Source organism: Sinocyclocheilus grahami, unplaced genomic scaffold (assembly GCF_001515645.1).
Source record: "Sinocyclocheilus grahami isolate Dianchi unplaced genomic scaffold, SAMN03320097.WGS_v1.1 scaffold305.1, whole genome shotgun sequence".
NCBI classification, from domain to species: Eukaryota; Metazoa; Chordata; class Actinopteri; order Cypriniformes; family Cyprinidae; genus Sinocyclocheilus; species Sinocyclocheilus grahami.
This window is the reverse complement of record NW_015505484.1, coordinates 413,117-430,562: the sequence shown is the minus strand read 5'-3', so window position 1 is coordinate 430,562 and position 17,446 is coordinate 413,117. Positions and strand designations below refer to the sequence as shown.

General features: G+C 37.9%; 1 protein-coding gene across 1 annotated transcript in view; it reads left to right on the top strand.

The window, feature by feature from the left end:
• Positions 1–17,446, top strand: part of LOC107601424 (bifunctional heparan sulfate N-deacetylase/N-sulfotransferase 2-like) — a 71,655-nt gene that overhangs the window by 47,114 nt on the left and 7,095 nt on the right. Inside the window, exons 2-5 of the mRNA XM_016293590.1 lie at positions 12,678–14,097; positions 16,094–16,181; positions 16,277–16,431; positions 16,539–16,724. Coding sequence (XP_016149076.1) covers positions 13,063–14,097; positions 16,094–16,181; positions 16,277–16,431; positions 16,539–16,724 — 1,464 coding nt within the window. The 5' untranslated portion in view covers positions 12,678–13,062. The remainder of the gene's footprint in view (positions 1–12,677; positions 14,098–16,093; positions 16,182–16,276; positions 16,432–16,538; positions 16,725–17,446) is intronic.

Genomic DNA, 17,446 nt, shown 5'->3' with positions numbered 1-17,446 from the left:
GATGCCATTAAAAGCCTTTGTAGGAGATTGATGTCTTGCTGTTGTTGGTGTGTTTTTTGCAGTCTTTTGCACTTTCATTTTAAGTGCATTCAAAGGGACGAGGAGATAGCGCCTACCACCCCTAAAGGTTTAATCACAGATAACATTTGAATTTGAATGGCTGGTGAGAGGATATCATTTCCCCTTCTCAGAGGTGCAGCTCTTAGCTTTGGGCTCTTAGAGGTGGTTCAGGGATTTTGTCGAAAGAGAGTCTGAACAATTGCACTTTGAGCGCATTTTATGCCTTTGTGCTCAAGGCTGCTCACATCGCCACTAACACTTGACATTTTGAATGTAAACCAGTTCTTGTGAAAACACTTCAGATCCGACAAAAAAAAACAAAAAAACATTTGATCAGCTTATCCAAGTGTGTGTGGTATAAAAAATTTACACAGTCACATATGCACATTTTGGCATAGACCAGGGGTAGGCAAGTTCGGTCCTAGAGAGCCGCAGTCCTGCAGAGTTCAGCTCCAACCCTAATCAAACACACCTGAACAAGCTAATCAATGTCTTCAGGATTACTAAGGCTATAGGCAGGTTTTTTTTTTTTTCAGGGTTGGAGCTGAACTCTGCAGGACTCTAGGACTGAACTTGCCTACCCCTGGCATAGACGGTCATGTTAGTGTTAATGTATTTGTTATTTGTGGCAGCAAATTATTTTGAAACTTGTTGAGCAGTTGTATACTAAAGATGTTTCCATTGTTGTGATGATTACAACTGAAGTAGTGTGTGAATGAAACAGACTTTTTGGTATGTTGACTGTTAATAAGAGCCCACCCAAGCTGTCTTTTAGCAGCTCTAGCACAAAAAAGAGCCATTCTGTTTTGTTGACTGCAAAAAATTAAATTGCTAAAAGTGAATTTATATACACTGATGGCATATTAAACGCAAGAAAAGTGTCTACTTTATTCCTTCTAATAACTTTTGTGAAAAAAGTCAAAATTATAGGTGAAATAATCTACCATCGTCATTGTGTAACAGATATATTTATGTAAAAATGAAACAACATACTTATTCTGACCTGTACTGTACCTGCATGTAACAATACTACAGCGAGAATAAAAGTTACGCCGCCTTTCTTTGCATGAACATTTGGGCTGTGTTATGCAAATCTTCCCACACAGTGACATAGACATGTGGGGGCGTGTTTAAACGAGCCGTTTTAGGAGTGCGTGGACAAGTCTTAACTTTTATAAAGAATATTTCTTTGAATTTGAGACTTTAGTCTTTGCAACTTTACAGATCTTTATGCACCAAGAGCTTGTAACACTCCAAAGAGAAAGGAAAAATTGAAATCGCATCATATGAAACCTTTAAGAGAGCAACTAATTGGATGAAAAAATTAGTGTAGTGCAGGATGAGCCATCAAAATGTTTGGTCAATTGTCTCGAAAGAGAGCCATTATAAATTTAAAATCCATAGCTATATGAGGACTAAAACACTAACTCTGTCTGTTTCCATGATTACCACCTCAGGCCAATGCCAACACCACCTCTACCTCTGTCCGCAAATGTCGGTCTGACTAATCTTAGTTTGACTAACTTGTGGCTACTGAAACTTTTGAAAACCATGTTGACGCATACGATATACTTATATTTTAAAAGAATATTTATGTTTAAGGTTGCTTCCAACCTTCTGTTTTGACTCCCTTTTTGGGGGATGGTGTTAAAGCCTTAATTAAGCGGATCAAACATTAATCCCCCTCATAATTCGTACCCTTCTCTGAAGAGATTTACAAGTAGGTGTAAATCTTTGATTTACAATGCAAATTTATTAGCGGCCCATCTGTGCTTTATCTTTTTTAATATGTCTGTTGCCATAGAGGATTTATGAACTGTGTACTTTAATTTCCTTTTTTTTCCTTTCAGCAAGTTTGGCCAGCTTCTTTTGTCCTTCAGCACAGTGTTCATGGCATTTGACCACAGAAAATTACTTTTATATTAGCATTTGCTCTTGTTATGTGACATTTATAAATTTGTCATTCAAAAACTCATCAAAAATATTTGGCCTGGCATCATTCAAGACAAAAAAACTATTATGTCGATCTCTGTTGAGAATCATCCCCCATTTTTTTTATGAATTAATTTTCTTCCTTTAAATGTAAAAAAAATCATATTTAAAACCTTAATTTAGCTTGTAATTTATGAGAAATGTCATGCATTGCAAGTTTAATATTTCATATTTGATGATCACACTGGCAATCAGCATGGGACTTTTTCACGCAGTTAGAGATGTTATCTTATCTCAGACATACAGTACATGCACATACAGACCTGCTAATCTTGTTCTACTGCAGAATCATGTTAAATGTGATTTATTTTCCCCTTGTTATCTGTTCCAGAACCTTGAGCTGTCTCCATACCTAGTGCCTGCTGTACATAGGCAGCATCATGGAACCTGATATAATTGGCTGATTTAAAACACCCTGCGTAGGCAGCGACTCTCTTAAGTCACTCATAGCTCAAATAACGCCACTCTAGTGAAGAGCATGCAAGATTCATCCAACCCTTAAAGTCTCAGAGTTTGACGTTAGCAATCACAATCAGGCAATATTTTTCAATGAAGCAGGCATATTCTGCTTATGCGGTCTCTAGTGATTCTGTAAGCACAACATACATATAATACATAGACATTTTGGGTGAAATAGTGCAATTTAATAATATTAAACTACTGTTAATGATGCTGAATAACATATTTCACAATTATAATGCATTCTGGATTGGCTTTTTTTTGTGAAGGATTTATGCAATACTGTATTTTTGTTACTTAGAAAATATCATAATTATGCTGTCTACCAGTGTTGATATAGTTAAAACTAAAACTATTACAAACATTTTTGTTAATTTCTTTAATTGAAATAAGACAAAAATTAGATGAAATATTTTTTTATATTTTAATTTGCAATTAAATAAACTTTGAAAAAAAAATTTTATTTAAGCTTAAAGGGGGTCCTATTAGGCTCTTTTACAAAGTCTTGATTTTGTTTTGGATAATGCTTTGGTTATAATGCTCAGGAACAGAGTTAAAAAATAAATTGCAACCACTGTTTCCTGACATCATCCGCTTTCGGAAGCCCAAACAAAGACGTTTGAGCACGGAGGTGAAAATAACAGCGTTTCAGCCGGTCGCGCACCGTAGCGCCACGTCTTTAAAATTCAAATACATTATTTTCTATGAGTGTAGCACACCGGCGGCGCCGTTCGGCGTCTGTCCGCGGCGCCCAGCTATGTCGTGTTATACTTGTAAGAATTGTTCTAGACCAGCGGTTCTCAATTCCAGTCCTCGCGTACCCCAGCTCTGCATGTTTTGCACGTCTCTCTTTGTTAACACACCTGATTCAGATCATCTCGTTAGAAGTGAGCTCCGTGCATGAACTGTGTTTCGATTGACATGGTCCCTACACAGAGTGCATTGCTCCCTACTCCCTGAGCAGGGGAAATCCGTTGAAGTTTACTTCACTTCAGAATATTCATTTACAGATTTGCGCCGCTGCCTGCAGCGTCTTCACACACAAACCAGAAGATCTTTTTAATGCCCAAACATACACACTACATACTGACTAAAATTAAAAAAGTGAAAAAGCATAGTAGGACCCCTTTAAATAAGTTAAACTGAAATAAAAACAATTAAAACTATTTAGAAATATTAAAAAACAATAGTAACAATAAAAATATCATTTTTGTACAATAATAAATTTACAAAAAACAATAGTAACAAAAAAATTTTTTTGTACAATAATAAAATTGCAAAAAATGAATTTAAAAATGAATTAAAATTTTTTTAATTCAGAATATTAATAAAAACAATTTAAAAAATACTATAATTACATGGTAAAATGTCTACTTGGGTATCTCACTAAGTTTTGGAGCATTGGAGCTTTTTACTTTTTTTCACGTTCTTTTCCCCTCTTCTCTTTCTTTTTTCCCTCTCGCTTTCTCTAATTTATTAAACCTGATTATACAGGGTCAATGGCTTGAATTGATTGACTGCTGATTTCTATCAACTCCCCCTGGCTGTGAGCTGGACACGTTGCGCTATAAATCAGAAAAGTCAAGCCATTCTAGCTAATAGAATATCCTAACTCAGACTCGCCTATAAAAGGATTATAGTTCTTTACCTGTCCCCTCCTAAGAGCCCAATCCGAACCACCGAGAGGCCGTTAGCGTTCAACCTCCGAGAAATCCAACTCCTAATACAATATCTCAGAGATGGAGGGCGCAGAGGAGGGGCGGAGTGATTGATGCATCACCATGGAGATTTTGTAAAGGAGGAAGGGAAGCTAAAAGCAAAAAGATTGAAATTGATTTTAGTTCTTAATGCTGCGCTGAGCTTGATTTATATTCCTCTGATGGAATGATTACCTGCTACTCTTGTCTTTTGTTTGTCTGCATTAATGTGTTTATGAGGGACTGTTGAGAGGAGGGGAGAGATACTGTCAGTTGCTCCGTCTGTGAATGGGGGCTGACAGCTCTAATAGCTGTTTGTGTTTTTGTGGCTGTCTGAGGGAGTGTTCTCCAAAATGGATTTGACAGCCGTTAAGGGTGTGAACGCTACTCTGGTCATCTTTTATTTGACTGACAGCTGTATGGTAGACATGGGTGGGGTGAATTGTTGTGGGCATTGACTCCTGTGTAGGTTCCACTGAAATATTCGTGACCTTGTGGCTACGTCTCCACCGCAGGCTTGTTCTGGCACAGGCAGCTACTGAAAGACCCTGGGGAAGATGCCCTCCATCATGCCTGAGCTAGTATTGATTTGGATGCAATGTCTCGCACAAATATGAAATGGTGTTCTATTCCCTGCACAGTTAGACAGGATGAGTCGTATTCGGGAATCTGGCCAAACTGAAGTCTTCCTGAGCATGATGTGCCGTGTGATTGTGTCCATTAAGGATGTTGGAATACACTCATTTTGGTTTATATTAAATAAGAATACCAGGTTTTCTACGGTATTGATACAAGGGGTGCATTCGGCACCAGTGGCATAGATTACGCGGGGGACTTTTTTCAGGCAAGTGTGTTCGCATAGAGGTTTTCAAGAGCCGGCGTGAATAAATATAGATTTAAATTAAAAGAGACAGGATAGTCTGTGCATGATCTGATGTTTTATTCGGACACAGAATAAGGCGAGATGAACATTGCGGAGCGCTAAACACTCTGTGCAGTGTATGTTTCGTTCATACTCGAAACCGGAGGGCGCTCTCGAGCAGAAAGGCATACGAGGAAATTCCTAATATGGACAAAAGCGTCCAGCTATTGCTGTATGAAAACAGTTGTTTTCACAGAAAGACAGAAACGTTTGGAAACATGAAGACATTAAACATACGATTGCGACAATATATGGTTTGTGTTTGTCAAGTCATCTCCAGGTAATAAATAAAGTATATGAACAATGCAGTGCTAATTGACATAGCATTTATTACAGTATAGAAACTATTCTGCCTTCTTATGTGATTATAAAGTGTTTGTAGTATACAAACAAATCATTATTATTGGTTATTGTCCAACAGTTATCTGATTTCTAAGCCAATTAAAAGCTAGAAATTAGAGAAAAATTAAAGTTGCCTATACACCAGTCAAATGTTTTTGAACAGTAAGTCTCTTCTGTTCACCAAGCCTGCATTTATTTGATCCAAAGTACAGCAAAACAGTAAAATTGTGAAATATTTTAACTAGGCTATTTAAAATAACTATTTTTTATTTTTTAATACATTTTAAAATGTAATTTATTGTGATTTCAAAGCTAATTTTTTAGCATCATTACTCCAGTCACACGATCCTTCAGAAATCATTCTGATATTCTGATCTGCTGCTCAAAAAACATTTATTATTATTGTGATGTTGAAAACAGCGGAGTAGAATTTTTTCAGGTTTCTTTGATGAATAGAAAGTTCAGAAGAACCGCATTTAGGCTATCTGAAATAGAAATATTTTGTAACATTATAAATGTCTTTATCATCACTTTTGATCAATTTAAAGCGTCCTTGCTAAATAAGTGTTCATCTCTATAATTTCTTTAAAAAAAATGATAACAATTATACTGACTCTAAGCTTTTGAATGGTATAGTGTATAATGTTACAAAAGCTTTTTATTTCATATAAATGCTGATCTTTGGATCCTTCTATTCACCAAAGAATCCAAAAAAAAATTATTATTCAACTGTTTTAAATATTGATAATAATAATAATAATAATTAAAAAAGGTTTCTTGAGCAGCAAATCAGCATATTAGAATGATTTCAGAAGGATGTGACACTGAAGACTGGAGTAATGATGCTGAAAATTCAGCTTTGATCACAGCAATCATTTTAAAATATATTCAAATAGAAAGCAGTTATTTTAAATAGTAAAAATATCTTACAACATTACTGCTTTTGCTGTACTTTGGATCAAATAAATGCAGGCTTGGTGAGCAGAAGAGACTTCTTTATAAAACATTAAAAATCTTACTGTTCAAAAACTGTTGACTGGTAGGTTATATAGATTACAGATATGTTATATTGTAATGCGTGTGTGTATGTATATATGCAACATTTCTGTCCCCCTCACTTCTGAAATGATGGCTACGCCCCTGTTCGGCACTCAAGTACAGCAGTCAAGTCAGTCCGGTTTTGAATATGCAGTCAAACCAGCTGTGAAAAACAATATTGCTGTTTGGTAATTTCCAAATTTTTCAATTTTTCAAAGTTTGGAAGAAAGATCTCCAGGAAGATGATTTATTAGAAAGATAGTCTAATAAATGCATGCGTGATTGTCTGTAGCTAAGTCGTTTTTCTTTGCTCAACAAGGCTGCATTTATTTGTTTAAAAATACAGTAAAATTTAATATTGTGAAATATTATGAACTGTTTTCTATTTTAATATATTTTAAAATGTAATTTATTCCTGTGATGCAAAGCTCCAAACTCCAGACTCTTCAGTGTCACATGATTCTTCAGAAATCATTCTAATATGCTGATTTGCTGCTTAAGAAACATTTCTTATTATTATTGAAAAAATGTTGTGGTACTTAGTATTTTTTATGGAAACAGTGCTGTGTGTGTGTATATATGTGTATATATATATATATATATATATATAAACATTATAAATGTCTTTACTGTCACTGATAAATGACCTCAGGGCAACAGAGCACCATTTCAATGTTATGTTAAAAGTGGTACAAATACAAATACAGTATGTACATATACCAGCTTTGATATTCCCTCTATGGACATGCCCTTTCCTGAAAAACCCAAACATGCACACTGTCTCCTCTACATCCCTCCTCTTACTTCCACTCTTTCACTATCAATTATTTTCACCTTCTCTCAGCTCTCTGCAGCTCATCATTTCCAAAAGAAGCCCTTCATCGTGTTGAGTGTGTGTATGTGTGTGAATTGCCGGTATAAGGCAGCATTAGCTTGGGCCCAGATGAAAACACACTCTTGACCGTGGATTGGTGAATATCAGCTCTTGAGGTGCTGGCAGATGTTTTTTTGCGTGGCGGTCAGATTACTGTGTGAGTGAAGAAAATCTGACTGAGCCTGGTCGACTCCTACAAAACCCAGGTTAATGTCAACATCAAACGGCATTCGCAACCCATATTTCTGGGTGAAACCAGATATTCAAAAAGAAAAAATATACTTCAAATACATTTTATTCTATTTACCCACGTCTGTCTCTTTCATGCACTGTTACACTCTCATTCCATCTGGTGGGCACATTTATCTTATATGTGACCTTATCTGTGAATACATACTGCTGTTTCTCATAAACACCTCACAACAGTTATCTTACTGTAGATGACCTAATTCTACTTCCTCACTTTCACATTAACACATTATCTCTTACTAAATCTTTTCCTTTCTCACACTTTTGGAAGTCTTGTGATGAATAACCTAACTAATGGAGACCTATTTAACTCTAATATTCCACTGTTAAATATTTATCAGTAGTTAATGAGAGCAGTTATCTCGACTTTTTAGTAGATAGAGAGATGGAAGATTAAACCTTGTTTATTCATTCATCCTTGTTCTGTAACATTTGCCATATGCTCTTTTTTTCCTGCTCTTGTCCGTCATACCTGTTTGTTTTTTCCAAATGAAATGTGCTGCCATGCATCCTTCTGATTCAACAGACCCATTTTTCTAAATGGCTGTTTGTTTTATTTAGGGTCTGGGAAGTCTGGAGCCAGCAGAAGCTCTTTAAAATGGCTTTTTATATCTTTTAGTGATTGTGTAGACTATTGTGTGCCTCCAGTTAATGCATGGAGTTGGACTTGGCGATTATTGGTTAGCACGTGAAACAATACATTTAGCTATGGAACTTGCATGTTTTACCCATCTTTCTTATTTTTTGTCCTCTCGCTATGTTATGAATAAAAATAACAAAAACAGAATAAAAAATCCTGCATGTAGTTGTAATAGTGTACATTAATAATACAAAAATATACTGTCCAATACAATATAATTTTTTTTACATAAAACTATAGATATATATTTTTTATTTTAAAAGATCATGCATAATATATTTACAATGGTTTTACTGGAGGCATGGCACTAGTTAGTTGAATATGAATAAATATATGAATAAAAGATAGATGTGAATAAAAATGAACAAAGTATAAACATTGTAGATTAAAAGTAATATATTTAAATTATTATTTTTTTTACATTTTATATATACAGTATATATATTTATATATATATATGCTGTATATATTTCAATTAGCTAAATTGTATTACATAAGAGTATGTTGTATGTAATTTTATTAAAGCAAAATGCCTTATAGCCTTTCCTTAGCTCAAACAGTGGAGGATGGTATTAGCAATGCCAAGGTAAGCATTTAAATTCCCTGAGAAAGCAAGAACTGCTAAAATATGTTCCTTAAATGCAATGTAAATCCCTTTCTGCCAAATGCATAAATGTAAATGCAAAAATATCCCCAGTATAGTGTCATCTCTTTTTTTTTTCTAGCAGTATAGCCTGTAACCTTATTTCTAATATGCCTCAAGCTTTTATGAATGGCTTTTTTTCATCAGTTAAGTGACTCTTCTCATTAACATTCAGACGCAGTTGTATGAATCACAGCTCTAGTGGCTGCTGCTGAATTCATTGTCCTTATGTTACCTGGGGATCAAGTATCAGCCAGAGGGCATGTGACACTTTGTCTTTATATAAAGCCAGTGAGACATTCCACAGAGCCATTGGTTTCCAGCAGTCATAAAGGACAGTGTCCCATAGAGTTGTTCTTCTGTTGGCCAGACACACTGGCAGAGCAGAAACCCTATTGGCCCGGGTAGTGATTTCATAGAAGAAAGAAAGAAACCGTAAGTCAACACTTAAGTCAAATGGAATATGTGTGCCGAATCATTCGAAGTGTTTCCGAGTGCTGTGGGAAGAGATTGCGCTAAGGACTCTTGCAGAATGTCATCTGCTTATGCGTGTCGTGACGCTGGCGGCCCTCAGGCACCCCTCAGGCTGAACTGATTCTGCCCTTCTGCGTTAGACTCTGTAGAGCTGTACTACAAAGCTCTCGCTCCACGCTGTGGTCACAGGCTGCACTGCTTCTGTTCAAATCATCTCCAAAAGCTTCTTTGACTAGACTGTGTGCAACAAAAGCTTACATACGAATTAAAGAAACATCCTCCGATAAGGCATCAGCATTGTGGTGCATTTTATTGCCGTCATGTTCTGTATCAGAGTTATTCTTGGCAACTGGAAAGATCCATTTACATGCTATAATGCAATATAAAACTGCTAAATCAGCTTATGTTTTATGATCTCTGAAATTCTTCATGCTCAGCCATTCTGAGATTAATCATTGAAACTGGATCTCTGGTGCAGAAACAGCTTCACGTCCAAAGCTTGTTCTGCACTTTTTAACTAATAAAGGCATTGAGAAAATGTTAAGCCGTTACTTAATGGAAGCTTTAATGCAGTGTGTCAAACTTAATGCTTTTTCACTGTGCCTCTTGAATACAGGCACCCTAAAATTACATTGCATGTGTTTTTAGCTCATTTGAATGAAGGTAATGCTAGCAAAGGTTAATATTGCAGCATTAAAGGTGATAATGCCAGTGGCAGAGTGACTTGTTTGGGTTGTCGCTTGGCCTAGTTAGCTACAACTCCCATTTCTCATGGCATCATGTTTCTCTACAGGTGCAATTTGGAATGACCAAATGTAATCACATGATATTGAGGACACCACTTAGCTTATGGTAAACAGACCATGTCCCATACTAACATTTCATACTTGACGCCCTCTTCCTTTGTGTATGTATACATTACATTGCATGTGTTTTTAGCTCATTTGAATGAAGGTAATGCTAGCAAAGGTTAATATTGCAGCATTAAAGGTGATAATGCCAGTGGCAGAGTGACTTGTTTGGGTTGTCGCTTGGCCTAGTTAGCTACAACTCCCATTTCTCATGTTTCTCTACAGGTGCAATTTGGAATGACCAAATGTAATCACATGATATTGAGGACACCACTTAGCTTATGGTAAACAGACCATGTCCCATACTAACATTTCATACTTGACGCCCTCTTCCTTTGTGTATGTATACACTAGCACTCTCACACATTTCCAGTTACACCTGAAAGCCTATATCGAGGGAGCATGACTAAGGGATGGCATGGGGTGGAGTTATTTTGGGATCCCTGGGAAAAGGTCTCATGTAGACGGTAAGGGAGATTTGATGATGGGTACATTGAGTGTTAATGGGGCAGGGGTGTGTTTTTGTGAGTATGAGTGTGTGTGTCATCTAATGGAAAAATCAGCAGATGGCTTGTCTACATTACTCTCTCTGTGGAGATACTGTGTGGTCCCTTCTTTTCTACGTTGGCCCCTGGGATGGGGAGAGGCTGGAATTTCGACCTGGAGTTTCAGAGGTTAGGAGAGTGCATGGTACAGTTCAGATAGCAACACGACTCCATTCTGAAATTCCCACGTTTATTTTGTGACACTTTATGTGAGTGTTTATGTACTGGGTGGATTACCTTTTTATGCTATCCTCATGAGTATGTACCTAGAGCTTATCCAGAGTCTAGACGTTGTAAAAATGTCTCGTCTTAATATCATTAAAAAAAAATTTTTTTGTCGTCAGTGAGTGTGTTTATGCACATATCTTAACCTTATGCCTAATAATCTGACAGTTTGTAAGGTCATATATGGATTAAATGCATTAAACAGTGCTGTTTTGTCAGGTAAAAACCAGAAACTTTTTAATAAGATCCCTGGGAAAAGGTCTCATGTAGACGGTAAGGGAGATTTGATGATGGGTACATTGAGTGTTAATGGGGCAGGGGTGTGTTTTTGTGAGTATGAGTGTGTGTGTCATCTAATGGAAAAATCAGCAGATGGCTTGTCTACATTACTCTCTCTGTGGAGATACTGTGTGGTCCCTTCTTTTCTACGTTGGCCCCTGGGATGGGGAGAGGCTGGAATTTCGACCTGGAGTTTCAGAGGTTAGGAGAGTGCATGGTACAGTTCAGATAGCAACACGACTCCATTCTGAAATTCCCACGTTTATTTTGTGACACTTTATGTGAGTGTTTATGTACTGGGTGGATTACCTTTTTATGCTATCCTCATGAGTATGTACCTAGAGCTTATCCAGAGTCTAGACGTTGTAAAAATGTCTCGTCTTAATATCATTAAAAAAAAAAAATTTTGTCGTCAGTGAGTGTGTTTATGCACATATCTTAACCTTATGCCTAATAATCTGACAGTTTGTAAGGTCATATATGGATTAAATGCATTAAACAGTGCTGTTTTGTCAGGTAAAAACCAGAAACTTTTTAATAAAAAAAAACAGATTGTGCACCAATATTTTTATACCAATTTCGCTATGCATGTAGACTATGCATGCATGCAGACTTGCTATGCATTATCTAGTTTTTAAAACAAGTGGACTTTTTATGGTTCTGAGCATATTCTTGTGCATGTAAACATTTTTTTTTCATTCCAAATGTTGTTATAAAGCAGCATGACTTTCTTACATGAAACACAAATAGAGAAATTTCAAATAATGTATTGTTTTCTCTTTTCCATACAATTACAATATATGGGGACTGAAGCATCATGGTGTTTTTTTATAGCTGTAAAACTTCAGTTCTCATTCATTGTAATTGCATGGAAAAGCACAAACCATATATTCTCCATTTGTGTCCACCAATAAGTCATACAGGTTTGGAATGACATATGGGTGAGTAAATGATTACAGAATTAAAATTTTTGGGTAAACTGTTCCTTTAAGGCTGGAATGCAATGAAATCGGAACATATTTTAAAACACTAGACATCATACACTTGCCAAGTTTGTAAATGGTTACAGAGAAGATCTGGGTATCATATACTAAATGGCTGTGGACTTGCAGGTAGTTTGATCACAAAGAAACATGAGCCTTGTTACTAGAAGATGCATGGCAAATGAAAATGTGTTGTAATTTAAACACAATCATCTTAAAATTACAAACATGTTTGATATCCATAGAATCATAGTCTGAAGATAAAAATCTGTACCCATCATACATTACGTGGTTTTCTGTGAAATCTGTCGACTCTGACTGCCCAAAATCTGGCTCAAAATCTAGTTCTGATCACTCTAACTTTGTAATTTTTTGTTTTCCCCCCATCCTCATTTTTCTTTCAGGATGGACAAGGAGGTTCTGTTAGAAAATGTTTCTTTCATGCCTTGATTGTTCAAGCAGATACATGAAGTGGCAGAAGGTTTTAAGCCAAAGCAACAACACCCTAAAGAACAAACAAATGAGCTGTCTTTTCACATGATGCCTTCAGCTACTTATGCATAGGGTTGATATATGGACGAGAGGAGTACCATACAAAGAGAGAGACAACGGAGCGGCGATTCCGTCGCAGGCTATGGGGGCCATGGTGACCTAGAGTCAATAGTCGTTTCCTGGCAGGACAACTTGATTCCAGTTTAATCCCTGCTTGCTCTCTTTGTCTTCTACCTCCCTACCAGAGTGAGGCGCCACCCTCTCTCTGTTCCTGCCACCCACTTGGCCAAGACAGCTATGGCTGGAGTGAGGAAGTTGGCACGAGTAGTCAGGCACCAGGGTCTCCACCGCCTGATCTTTGCACTCATCCTCTTCTGTCTACTCTCCATGGCCTACTTGGCTTATCACGTCAGTGCTGGACCCAAGATCAAGGAGGCCCCTGTGCCATTACCACTGGGGGACTGTGTAGCTACATCAGTAGTTGGTGGCGGACAAAGGACTCCACTGTTCCTGCCATCACAGGTCAGCCAACGGCGACACTCGGCGAGGACAGCAGACACCTCTAGGACGGAGCCTGTGGTGTTACTCTTTGTAGAAAGTATCTACTCCCAACTTGGACAAGAGATCGTAGCCATTTTAGAGTCAAGCCGCTTTCATTACCGCACTGAAATTGCACCGGGGAAGGGGGACATGCCTCCTTTGGCTTGGCGAGGTCGTGGCCGATACACCCTCATCGTCTATGAGAATCTGCTCAAGTACGTCAACTTGGACTCATGGAACCGCCAGTTACTGGATAAATACTGCCAAGACTATGGAGTGGGAATCATTGGCTTCTATCGGGCAAATGAAAACTCCCCATCCAGCGCTCAGCTTAGAGGCTTCCCTCTCTTCTTGCGTTCAAACCTGCCACTTTGGGATTACAAAGTCAACCCTGCTGCACCCCTGCTCTACATCACCAAACCTAATGAGCTGGAACCTGGCCCTTTACCTGCGGACAACTGGACCATCTTCCTGTCCAACCACAGCACTTATGAGCCTGTGCTGTTAGCTAGCCCCAGACCAGCAGAACCCAATCAGCTCCCAACACACTCACACCAACAGAGAGCACTGCTGGCTACAGTTATGCAGGACCTAGGTCTTCACGATGGGATCCAGCGGGTGTTCTTTGGAGGTAGCTTGTCTTTTTGGCTGCACAAGCTGCTGTTCGTGGATGCTGTGGGTTATTTAACTGGCAGAAGGCTCAGCCTCTCATTGGACAGATTTTTGCTTGTGGATGTGGATGACATCTTTGTTGGGAAGGAAGGGACACGCATGAAAGTGGCAGATGTTGAGGTATGAGCCTTAAAAAGTTATTGGATATTCTCGCCAAGTGTGATTCAATGTATTCTGACTTTTCCAGGTGTAAGACATTGAGTGCTTGCCAAAACTACCATCACTGATACTGTTAGTCATATTAAGTAAAATAAAATTGTATTATAAAAGTACTAATATTTATGACTTAAATTTTAAATGTTAAACCAAAAAAAAAAGTTAACTGAGAAGCTTGCTGAGGTGTGCTGTTACTTTTAAGCAAGCAGACTTAAAGGGATAGTTCACCCAATAATGAAAATCCTGTAATCATTTACTCACCCTACAATTGTTTCAACAAGTTTTTCTTCTGTTAAACACAAAAGAGAATTTGTTTTTTTTAAGTTGACGGTCCCCATTGACTTTCATAGTATTTTCTTCCATACTATGCAAGTCAATGGGGACCATCAACTGTTTAGTTACCCATATTCTTTTGTGTTCAACAGAAAAAAGAAACTCATACAGGTTTGGAATAACTTGAGGGTGAGTAAATGTGAACTATCCCTTTAAGATTTTGATTTGTTTCCCCCATGGTAGCCGATGAAACACCTATCCCCATAGACTTTCAAGACTTTCATTTCAAGTGAATGGAATATCATGGAGACTTGTGGGTGGCTGTTATGACTTGAGTCAATGTGCAACCACCTAGCAATTGCCCAGATCACCCTAGCAACAGGCAAAACCACATTAAATGTCTCAGCAACCCCCATTTACATTTGTATGAGAAAATGTAAAAAAAAAAAATTCTTATTTGTGATATGAAATCATCAGTTTGTGGGGTGGATAGGGAATCAGGCATCAGTCAGACCTGACCCAGTTTGTCTTCCATCAAAGTTATCTTTTGTTTGAATAATCCGAACTCTTTATTCTCAGAGCTTCTCTCTGACCGCTGTCACACTCCCAGAGCTCCTCCATGACTGAATTGAAGCTAATGAATTAGCACACTTAATACGGATCAGGGAGATGTATTCTCTCTCTGCCGTTGTTTGTAGAGAGCCGTGATTATTGTGCGAGAGGGAGAGCTTGTTTGTAATGCAGTGGAGCATGGTGTTTTTCTTTCACCATCCCTCTCTCTCTCCCTCTCTCCCATCTCCTGAGAGTGAAAGAAAGCTCTCGCTGAAGGCTAGCATGGGGCTAATTAGACTGGCTCACTTTTTAATTTGGGCAGATAAGTTCTCATAGGGGGCCGCGTGGCCCACCACACCAAAAGCAATGTCATGCCTGAGGTTTTTGGTTTAACATCTCTCTCTCTTTCACTTGCTTTTCCCCCCTGGTAAGAGCTATGATTTTCCATCTTTTGTTCTATCCTTATTCCTTTTCACCCTTTATCTTCCTTGCCTTTCTTGTCTCTGCAAGATCTGCCCTCTTTTATCTACCTCTACTCCAACCTGCATGTGTATAATATCAAAATAATATACTTGATATAACTAGGGCTGCCGTTATTGCTGGTAGACTATGTGATGGAAGAAATGTCAACCTGAAACTTTTATACAATGCTAGAGATATATTTGTGTGGCTATCAGAACCACTTTATTTTTTACACCTGGGAAAACAAAACACTGAATAATGCAAAAATAGAGGGCAAAATGTGTCCACGTCCGGATGAGGAAGAACCTGAATATAAAGTGTAGCTGTTTACTGTTGTTTATGTTGCATCTGCCATATTAATACAGAAATGAAGTGATGTGCGGTCACAGTTTTGAATGTGACTTATCCAATCAGAGTTTAATGCTTATCCAAAATCGGTTTTAACACATGGCTATTCACTATATCTACAATTGTCTTTGTTAACTTACAGCAAAAAGGCTAACTGTTCTGCAAGATATCATCACTGTGACTCATATTGTGATATAACATTAATTCCACCCACCCTTAGTTGCTTCACATATCCTAAAATAATGATGCTCATCAGTCAGCATCTATGTTATTTAGATTATGTATGTTTGTGCCAGCTGAGATGTTTTATCTCCCTCCTCTCTAGGCGCTGCTTCACACACAAAATAAACTCCGTTCTCTGGTACCTAATTTCACCTTCAACCTGGGATTCTCTGGCAAGTTTTTTCATACAGGTATGATGAAGTTGATGGTTGTGTGAGTTATAGAGATAAAACCATCTCCACCTCCACACGCTCATTTATTGTCTCTTTCTGGTCTTGTTCTTCAGGTACAGATGAGGAAGATGAGGGTGATGACACCCTGCTTCGACACCGGCAGGAGTTCTGGTGGTTCCCGCATATGTGGAGTCACATGCAGCCTCATCTCTTCCACAACGTCAGCGTACTCGCAGAACAGATGAGACTTAATAGACAGTTTGCACAGGTCAGAATCTGTCCTGATACATGCCAAATAATATGCTGTTCAATTCTCGATTCTGATACATGATATTGAATTGGTTTTCCATGGCTGTAAAGTAATGTCTCTTTCAGGAGCATGGGATCCCCACAGACATGGGTTACGCTGTAGCCCCCCATCACTCAGGTGTGTACCCTGTACACAGTCAGCTTTATGAGGCCTGGAAGAGCGTATGGGTCATCAAGGTGACCAGCACAGAAGAGTATCCTCATCTCAGGCCTGCCCGCTACCGCAGAGGCTTCATACACAACGGCATACAGGTGGGAACTCAAGTGTGCTTACAGTACCTCCAATTAACTATGTGTCTCATGGGGCATTTACATAAGATGTTTGGGTGCATTCTAGTGTCTAGCAGAACAGCTAGACTAAATGCAACAAAATGTAGCACAGGATGCATGCTATTTTTAACTCGATGCAATGTTTATGGTGCAAAATGCTAAAAAACTGCGATGCAGTGGATAAAGACATCCATGTGAATGCATGTGGCTCAGCAGAGGTGCTTTTAAGACGTGTGTAATGATTGCTGTCTAACAGCTAATGCACTGTAAATAGGTTGCTGTAAATTTTACAGTAACTTACTGGCAGCTGGATTCTACTCAGTTGTTTTCAACATAATAAAAACAATAATAATAATAATAATAGTTTTCTGAGCAGCAAATCAGAATATTAGAATGATATCTGAAGGATCATGTGACTGGAGTAATGATCCTAAAATTCTGCTTTAATCACAGAAATAAATTACATCTTAAAATATATTCAAATACAAAACAGTTATTTTAAATAGTAAAAATATTTCAGAATTGTACTGTTTTTGCTGTACTTTGGATCAAATAAATGCAGGCTTGGTGAGCAGAAGAGACTTCTTTAAGAAACATTAAAAATCTCCCTCTTTCCAGAATTCCAGCTGATCTGTGACTTTCAATGCATTTGGTGCCACAAATGTTGACCGTCTGAATGAACCTGCAAGCACAAGAAAAAAAAA